At 31.1% G+C, this 10,082-nt stretch overlaps 1 protein-coding gene across 1 annotated transcript; it reads right to left on the bottom strand.

The window, feature by feature from the left end:
* LOC105167723 (probable inactive receptor kinase At1g48480) lies at positions 6,450-9,308 on the bottom strand. The gene is made up of 2 exons (XM_011087543.2): positions 7,827-9,308; positions 6,450-7,237 (listed from the first exon to the last, which is right to left on the bottom strand). Exons 1-2 carry the CDS (start codon positions 9,139-9,141, stop codon positions 6,597-6,599), a joined length of 1,956 nt encoding a protein of 651 aa, XP_011085845.1. The 5' UTR covers positions 9,142-9,308; the 3' UTR covers positions 6,450-6,596.

Below are 10,082 nucleotides of genomic sequence, written 5' to 3' on the forward strand. Positions count from 1 at the left end.
ATTCTTCCATATTGAAGACATTCCCGGAGACCTTTCTCACTTTTTGGACGTCCCCCTCACGTCCTTCACATTCTCTAAATAATCTCTAAGCATTCTACAAGCACGTTATCACGTATTTTTATATTTTTCACTAACTTTATTCACCATATCTCCATTTCAAAATTCGCATTCACTCCAATCCAAACCTTGAACAATTGTCCAGATTCATTTGACTCGTGCAATTTTTTAAACACATCAATATATATATATTTCAACTCTTTTATAATTGTCATATGAAAAATGTGGAAAATATCTAAAAGAATTTTATACTTGTTAATCTTTTAATTTATAACCCTAATTCTTTCATTTTCTTTTTCACATGACCAAGTCAAACGTTTTGGTTTCATAATTGATTTATAATATTAATCAGCAGCCCGTGCCAAGGTACGGAAGCATTGTATTTAATAAATAAATAAATAAAGTATACTTGAAATTTAAATTTAAAGTAATTAATAAGTATAAAAATGCAAAAGTATATTGACTATAAAAATAAGTTCGTCAACGAGGTCTAACTTAATTGACGAAGTTGAGGCCCCATAACTTTAAGGTCATGGGTTCGAACTCTACCAACGTATGGGATGTTATTGTATATACATTAAGAATAATTGTTAATTAAATATAGTACCTGACATGGAAATTAGTATATAATTGTTATATTTGTTCGTTGTCGTTAAATATAAATATGTGATATTGATAATTGTAAAAGATTTATTAAAAAAATATATATAGTTCAACGCTTTCATTTAAAATATATACATAAACAAATTACATTATTTTACTAACTAAATCTATTTAGAAAAAATAAGTGGATCTTTCGGATAAAGATAATCGATAGTAAATGTACCTAAATTTAATTAAAAAAATAAAAAATTATTCTTTTAAGTATTATTTGATATCAAAAGAAGATTTAAATTATATTAGTAACTAATTAATCCAAAAAAATCTGATGATTCTTTTGAATAAAGATAAATTTTTCATCTAAATTTAAATAAGAATAAAAAATATTTTAGTTTATTGCAAAATGAAAATCAAAGAAGACATTTTTGCAATTAAGTTAAAATACAAAATTACTCTCTTCTTTTTGTAAAATTACAGCTATAGTTCAAGAGGTTATAGTTATAATTACAACTACACTCCCTATTCAAATACAATATCTATACAAACACCCTTTCAAAAATATTACACTGACGTATAAACACCCCTCAAAGGGTGTTGCTGTAATTTTGCAAAAGGTACGGGGCACCCCTGAGGGGGTGTAACTGTAGTTTTGCAAAAGGTAGGAGGTGTTTGTGTAAATTGACTTAACCTCAAGGGGTGTTAATGTAATTTATCTAAAATATTAATATATATTAATCATTGTGTTTAAATTATGTATTTTGTCAATTTTAGTACATAAATAGCATCAAGTGTAACGATACAAACGTAGTGTGAGTTGAGAAAAAAGAAAGAAGTTTGTGAGAAAAAAATACCGGTAAGGTGGGAGAGAAAAAATAATTATAATTATGGTTTATTAAATATATAAAAGTTTGTACAGGAAAAAAATATGGAGAATAGGTGATAGAATGGGTGAGAGAAATATGGAGCAGTGAGTTGAGAGAAAAAAAATGAATTAAGAGGTAAATTATTATTCTAACCCAACTTTGTTTTTAAGAGAAGAAATGAATTAAGGGGTAAATCTGGGTATTCAAAAATTGGTACGATAATTGAGTTTTCTTTTATAATAGTACTAGCCGTTATAGCACGTCGTTCCGCGTGCATATAATAAAATATCTTTCACAATTTGAAATATATTATAAATAAGAGTAAAATATATTAAGCGATATATTATATTAATACAAACAAAAAAATAATTTATCAATTAATATAAATTTTGAAAAGTTGAATAAGTTAGGGCATTTTTTACTTTACAAAAAAGGGTGCAGCGATGTCATTAATCATCGTTTGTAAGTGTGGAGTGACTTTTTGTTTTATATAAATATAGATATAGATATAAATATAGATAGAAAAACTTTAAAATTTTTATTAATATTAATAACTTTTGAATTTTGTGGTCATCAAAATAGGTTTGGGTGTTGGGTTACGTGTCCAATTTACAGGTTTAGCCGAACTTGAAACGAGTCTAGGGTGTAGCTCAAAGTTCGCCCCAGATAATATTTTATAATTATCTTTTATTTGATATATATTTTTAAAAAATTATAATGTTAATATCCTATTAAAAATATTTATAAATAAGATATTTTTAATATATATATATATATTAATTAACTGTAGTAAAAATATAACCACGTTTCATGGGTTAAGACTTTTCAGAGTAGGTTTGCAGTGAATTTGAGGTGGAGGGGGCGGATTTCGTGTCAATTTAAAATTAGGGATAATTACATCCCCTTTTTTGATTTTTGTTTTTTGAGATTTGGTGTAATTACACATAGTTTTTCCTTGGTTTGGAAAATTATATTTAGCGTCCCTAAAGTTTGCTTTTGTCTAACAAATAAGTCATTACGGTAGTCAAAATTCACCTAATTTACTGATATTAATAAAAAAAATCAGAAAAAAATATATTTACCCCTGATTGACTTATTACTAATTCATTACAGGTCAAACAATTTTTTTCCAACTAAACTACCCTTATCATGGTGAAGATATATCTCCTCACATGCATTAACGTGTAATTTGATCATAAAAAGATTTATTTGACCTACAATAAATCATTAATAAGTCGATTATTGGTAAATACTTTAATTTTTTTTGTTAATATCAGTAAATTCAGACTAACAGAATAACTTATTTATTAGACAAAAGCGAATATCAAGAATACTAAATATAATTTTGCAAACCACATAAAATTCACATATAATTACACCAAAACTTAAAAATCTGAACCGCGCCGTTGTCATCCCGAGTCAAAACCAGTCATGTTTGCAGTAAATTGTGAAATTCATTATAAATAACCAAAAGGAAAAAAACATAGTTTTTTTATTGTTATTTCTGAAAAAAAAAATTAAATATGTTGATTAATATCAGTAATTCAGCTGTTAATTTGAAGCCTATGTTAAATAATCCAATCCATATGACAAGACTCATGTTTGGGCCCATATACTGGACTGAACTCGGGCTGGGCTTCTGACTAGCCCATTCATATCATAATAAATTTTATTAAAATTTCATTTAACTCTATTTTTATATTTACTTATATCTATTTTAATTGTAATTAAGAGTAATAAGAATAATAATCATGATTCAAGATTATGGAACATTGAGCTTCTAATTTTTGTTCATAAAATCCGCAGTTTTATTTTTATTTTTATAGAATTAATAATATAATTACATCAATATTATAATAAATTGATTCCCGATCAATACATTAGTATAACAAAATAACCAAGAAATAAATTATAATACATTCACGTAAAGTGAGATAAATACCCAATTGTGCAGTCGCTACTAAAATATAGCTCGCAAGTGGGTTAAATATACTTATATCCAGTGCTTTTGTGTACTGAATGTGTGAAAGATTGATACATCTTAACTATAAAAAAGTGAGGTATATGTCAATATATTATTCACGTACCTAATATATTATGTTCCGAGGTCTAGAATTTACAAGACCGGTATTTTGGTAATCGATAGTACAATGTACGAGTAAAATCAATTATTAAGTGGGTAAACTACACTATGGTCTCTGTACTTATGGTTAAAATTGATTTTGGTTCCTAAACATTTTGAGATATGATTTTGGTCTTTAATCTTTATAAATTATTTCGATTTTGGTTCTATCGTTAAAATTATGGATAAAATTGAAAGAGTTGGAAAACACGGCCTGCTCCACTACCGTTTTGGGAGATTTTCCACTGCCAGGTGTGAAGAACACGATGGTGTTCCGAAGGCATGCGAGAGGACGTGGCTAGGCTGATGGGAAAATGCGCCAAAGGCAGGGGGAGGCGAGTCTGGAAGAGGTTTGGTTGTTTAGAAAAGTCGCTGAAAAAAAATTCTGACGGATAGTAGTGACAGACAGTAGCACTAGAGCCGGAGCCCTGGTTGAGTGAAGAACATGACCGTATTCTCCAAATTCCATCAACTTTTTACTTTAATTTAACTGTTGGACCAAAATCATAATATTTTAAACTGATTAGGAACCAAAATCGTATCGTAAAATATTTAGAGATTAAAATCAATTTTTGCGGTAAGTATAGTGATGAAAAGTGTATTTTACCATTATTAAGTTTTGAGAAAATATTGCAATAAAATTTTGAATAGAACAGTCCTAAAATTCACTACATCAAATGTGTTTTCAACTTTAAGAAAAAGAACAATTGAAAACCGGCCATAAAGACCGAAAATGACATTCGTTTAATTTTTGAAAAAGATCACATGGCAATGCTGTTCCATGGTACCACATAGAATTTAGTCAGAGAGAGGGGAAAATTCAAATTTGAATGTGAAAGTAAAATTAATAATTTAATATTATTAAGGGAATGTTTGGATGAGTTTATAATTTTTTTTAAAGTATCTTTGATAAGATATTATGAGTTTATTAAGCTCATAAATCTTATAAAATGTTTTAAAATTTAAAAATGATTAATCTTATTTTAAAAATAAATTTTTAAATATCTGAATATAATAAAATTTCATATTGTAATTATGCCAAAAAAAAAAAAAAAAAGAAAGTACCAAACTAGTACAATTTTGAATGATATAAGTAGATATTTTGTTTTTAGGGTGATATTTGTCAATATATGAAAAAGGGTAAAATACACTTTACCCCCTAAATTATTTTTGATATAACATTCACCCCTTTAATTAATAAATGTAACACTTCCCCCTATAATTAAATTTTTGGATAATGTAGTCCTTATATTATACACATATATAGTTCAAAGAAATTTTTTTCTAATAATTTTTCTTTTTAAATTTAATTAATTTTTTTAATTGGAAAAAATATCTTTAATTATAATAAAGTAAGATATAGTTAGTGAATTAAATAATTTAAATTTTATTATATTTTACAGACTCAAAGTTAAGTAATGAATGAGTACAAAAAATACATAAAAGAATTTCATGAAAAGATTTTATTAACTTGGTAATAAAATTAAGTTATCAACTAACTATTCTTTTAGAGAAAAATGAGTGATTAAATGGTTTTTCGAATATATTTTCTTTAAAAATATGATAAAATATTTATATTTATTCATTTTTTTTTAAAAAATATTTAACTTTTGGTATGCATGTATATTTGTCAATTTCTTTTAAAAAGTATATATGAGTTGTTAGTTATATTATATTTATTTTGTATTTACTATATATATATATATTAATTTATACTTCATTTTTAATTGAAATTCTTCCTTTATTAAAAAAATTAATTAAAAAATAAATTAATGTACAAAATGCTAAAATATATTAAGAATAATATAATTATTCAAAGCATGAGGGGCATTTTTGTCAAACTAAGAGAGTAAGTGTAACATTTGTTAATTTAGGAAGGTAAATGTAACATAAGGAAAAGTTCAGGGGGCAAAGTGTATTTTACCATATAAAAATAGTTGGGTTGAGGTTTCTTTTTCTTGAAGAGCTTATAAGTTCATATACATTTTATTTTGAAATCTTATAAGTTCCTTTCGGGGGGAAAAATAAATTATCAAACAGTTTTATAAAGCTCATAAGTTCTGAAAAATAACATTTTATAAGATGTTTTTAAGAGCTTATAAGGCTAAGTTTATTTAAAAGATTTTATAAGCTCATACTTCTTATAATAAAATTTTAGAGCTTATAACATAGATAATTATTTTAAAATAAGTTAATGAAGAAGTATCTTTTGTTCTAAATAGCTTATAACTCTAATATTTTATTTTTAAACTTTATAAGATCGTTTTTAAAAAAATACCAAATATGATATAATTTTATAAGCTCTCAAATATTTTATAAAATGTTTTGAAAAACTTATAATCTTAACCAAACGCCCTCTTAATTTATTCTTCGTGGTTTTCTCAAGATAATTATTTTTTTATTTAAAAAGAAATTTATAAGAAAAGATAATAAATTATAACATAGATAATTATTTTAAAATAAGTTAATGAAGAAGTATCTTTTGTTCTAAATAGCTTATAACTCTAATATTTTATTTTTAAACTTTATAAGATCGTTTTTAAAAAAATACCAAATATGATATAATTTTATAAGCTCTCAAATATTTTATAAAATGTTTTGAAAAACTTATAATCTTAACCAAACGCCCTCTTAATTTATTCTTCGTGGTTTTCTCAAGATAATTATTTTTTTATTTAAAAAGAAATTTATAAGAAAAGATAATAAATTATGCAAGTCATATATATACACATAATATGACCAAATTATGCACAGTAATCAGTTCCACAATGGTGGGAAACTACAACTACTATCCTTAGGACATGAAAAATCAAAGAATGTGAAACATAGAATTTGGCAATGGCAAGAAGAAAAGAATAAGAATGAGACAGCAAATGCAATTTCGATTGTCAATCAAAGAACCTCAAGAATGGCAAACAGCAAAAGTATCTGATCTTACAATGCAATCCTTTCTTCTAGGTTGCTGGTGATCCTAAACCAACACCACGCTCTTCATCACCAACATCAATGATATCACCACTCCGATCATCTACACTCCGACGACAAAGCTCTTCAATCTTCGTCGTTACCTGAGCCATCGACGGACGCTTATCAGGGTACTGCTCCGTACAATCAACTGCAAGCTGCAACAGCTGAACCATATCCTCCTCGACGTTCTGGTACCGTAGGAGTTCAAGATCGAAAACCTCAGACGTCCACTCATCTCCGACCACGGACTTCACCCATCGCGGGAGATCAACGCCCTCCTCGTTCGACAATGAATGCGTTGGGGCCTTACCCGTCAGCATTTCCAACAGCAAGACCCCAAAACTGTAAACGTCTGCTTTTTGAGAGACTTTGTGAGGATTGGTTACTTCCGGGGCCTGGTAGCCGGCTAAACGGGTGGGAGTGGCGGCGGTGCCTGCAAGACGAGCGAGACCGAAGTCGGATACACGGGCTTCATAGGATCTCGTGAGGAGAATGTTTGATGATTTAATGTTGCCATGGGAAACAGATGAGCCTTGTGAATGAAGGTATGTGATTCCTCGGGCAGCTCCTAGGGCAATGGTTGCCCTTGTCTCCCAGTTCAGTGGTGTCCTGCCCACTCCATTGTTTCCTACAACATAGAATAACCAGTTGAGCAAGAATGGTTCTAAAATCCATACACTAAGTCAGAACGAAATGCTTAACCGTTGTAGCTAATGTAAAACAAATGCTTACTGTCTGGTCAAGGGATACTTCTGATGCAAGAACTGATAAAAGATACAGACAATAAGAAGAGAACAAGTGTTGGAAACAATAACAACCATCCAATCAATCCCAGTTCCATTTTACTGCATTGTAATTAACAATCTCACGACTTATTCAAAACCATACTTGTCAGAAAAGTTGACAGAATCATAGTCATCGACTCATCCATCCATAGAACACAAAGGAAACAGATCAAATTCAGACAATTAAGCAAAATGTCTAATGTAACGTGCCATTCCAGAGTTCTCAGAGGCTATGCAAAAGACACATTTTACACAACAGAAGCTGCAACCTAGGCCCAAGACTCCATGTCCGAGAACGTAAAACGCAACCAAGATGGATATTTATCAACTGGGTTGGTAATTTCAATTAATGCAAAAATCCAGCATCGGTCTAAACACATTGCAAAAGAATCGAAAAGAAATATGGAACAAAATCAAGGACAAAAGTCTCACCATGTAATAAAGCAGACAAGCTCCCCATTGGCAAGTAATCATACACAAGCAACTTCTCATCCCTATTACAATGATGAGCCCTTAAAGGCACCAAATTCTCATGATTCATTTTCCCAATCTCCTCAACCTTTTCCCTCAACTCTTTCTCCCCCAAATTAACATCTCTCAGCCTCTTCACCGCCACAGCCAGCCCCGTTTCCAGCACCGCCTTGTATGTAGTACCAAACGTGCCCTTTCCCAAGACCTCAGCTGACGCCCTCAAAAGATCCTCTATATCGAAATTCCAGCCAAGTTTTCCTATGAAAACTAATCCCCTTTTCCCACCACTGATCACATTGCTCTCCGCTCCAGCCCCAAAACTGCTGCTGGTCCCATCCCCACTCTCCACCGTTTTCTCTCGTGGAAGTCCAAGTTCTCTCTCATTAGCCCCAATCCCATCCTTTGATCTCATCCCCTTTCTAGCCAACATTCTACACAGACAGAACAGAACCAATAAAATCAAGAAAAACCCGAGAACACAACCGATTATAATTCCGGCAATGGCCCCGCCAGAGAGTTTTTTCTTGGGGTTTTCATTGGCGCAAGAATCAAGCGGGGCGCCACAGAGTGAATTCCCAGAAAATGAATTCTTGGGGTTTCCTGAAAGCCCTTTGGGGATCTGCCCAGTTAGATTATTATTCGAAACGTTGAACTGAACTAAACTGGGAAAATTCAGGTCTGGAATCGGGCCTGAGAAATGATTATCCTGCAAGTAAAGCGTTCCCAGGCGAGTCAGACTGTTAAATGAAGGCGAAAGCGGGCCGGAGAAATTGTTGTGAGCCAAATTCAGGCGCACGAGGGACGTGAGAGAAAATAAAGAATCGGGGATTTGGCCGCTGAAGAAATTGTGCTGTAAGTAAAGATTGCGGAGGGAAGTAAGCGAAGAGAAGAGGTCGGCCGGGAGTGGGCCGGAGAGGGCGTTGTAACGGAGGCTCAGAGTCTGAAGGTTGGTTAGATTGGATATGGTGTTCGGCGGGAGCTGGCCTGAGAGCCCCATTCCGGGGAGGCGGAGCTCGACGACGGAGGAGCTTCCAGAAGAACACGTGACGCCGGCCCACGAACAGGGAGTGGGGCTCGAGAGATTCCAGAGGAGGACACGGCCGCCCACTGCGGAACGGAGGGCTAACAGGGCAGCACGATCGGACGCGATGTCCGGCGCTGCGGAGGGGAGGAGTAAAATGGCGGCCGATACGATGAGGAGGTGGCGGAAATCAAGCAGTCCCATTCTCAAGAATGTGGGAAGAGAAAGCCGACGAACAATCAATTTTCTTTTCATCTTTGAAAATCTTATCAAGATTTTTGGGGGGTTTGAGGAAATTAAGGAGTGGGCTTCATGTTGTCTTTGCTCTGGTTCTTGTCTGAGTCTTACACTCTTGAGGTTTTCATGTCTAGAGAGAGAGAATTGTTACAGACTGTGAAACGTTGGAAAAAGGGTGGAATACTATATTGGGATTGGGCGTTTTGTTGTAGTAATAAATCCCAATGGATAAAATTACCATTTTACCCATCTTGGGCCCACCTTCCTTCTACGTATTGGCTATTGCGTGTAAATAGAAATAAAAAAATAATTCTGAAAATAGAAAGGAATTAATTGATTAGGGGAAATAGGAGATATTATTATTCTTATATTTATTTATCATTCTTCTTATTATTACTAAAAAGAAAGAAAATTCAAAAAAATAATTAAAATAAAAGTGGAGTGAATACATTGCCGTTATTTACATATAATTATAACTTTATACATAAGAAAAATTAAAATTATTATTTTATATTTTGAATATTATGGAACAAATTTTTTATGTTAATTTTTGACCTTAGTTATGTCAAACACATCAACTTTGTGGGAGATGGATGGGAATGTCCTAATTCCTAATTATTGACCACACCACTACCAAATCAATAAATAAATTATGTTATCCTCTTATCAGATTTTACCTCCTTCAATAAATATATCCCTTCATTAGTTAAAATTTATAAATTTTTTTATATTAAAAAAATGGATCAAAACTTATATTTAATTTTGATGACTTATTGTAGATCAAATATTTTTTTTGATCAAATTACTCTTATAAGATTCAATATGTAACTTCTCATCTGCATTAGCTTGTAAATATGTATAAGGATAATTTTATTAGAAAAATTTGTTTGACCTATAATAAATCAGTAACAAGTCAATCAAGATCAAATATGAATTTTTATTTAATTTTTTTTATGCTA

The sequence above is a fragment of the Sesamum indicum genome, linkage group LG8, assembly GCF_000512975.1.
Source record: "Sesamum indicum cultivar Zhongzhi No. 13 linkage group LG8, S_indicum_v1.0, whole genome shotgun sequence".
NCBI lineage: Eukaryota > Viridiplantae > Streptophyta > Magnoliopsida > Lamiales > Pedaliaceae > Sesamum > Sesamum indicum.

What these genes read in the sequence shown, in the direction of transcription:
- LOC105167723 (XM_011087543.2), bottom strand. Translation starts at nt 9,141, where the DNA reads ATGAAAAGAAAATTGATTGTTCGTCGGCTTTCTCTTCCCACATTCTTG. An exon ending in CTTGTCTGCTTTATTACATG is followed by an intron (nt 7,238 to 7,826) that starts GTGAGACTTTTG and finishes TCTATGTTGTAG; the next exon opens with GAAACAATGGAGTGGGCAGG.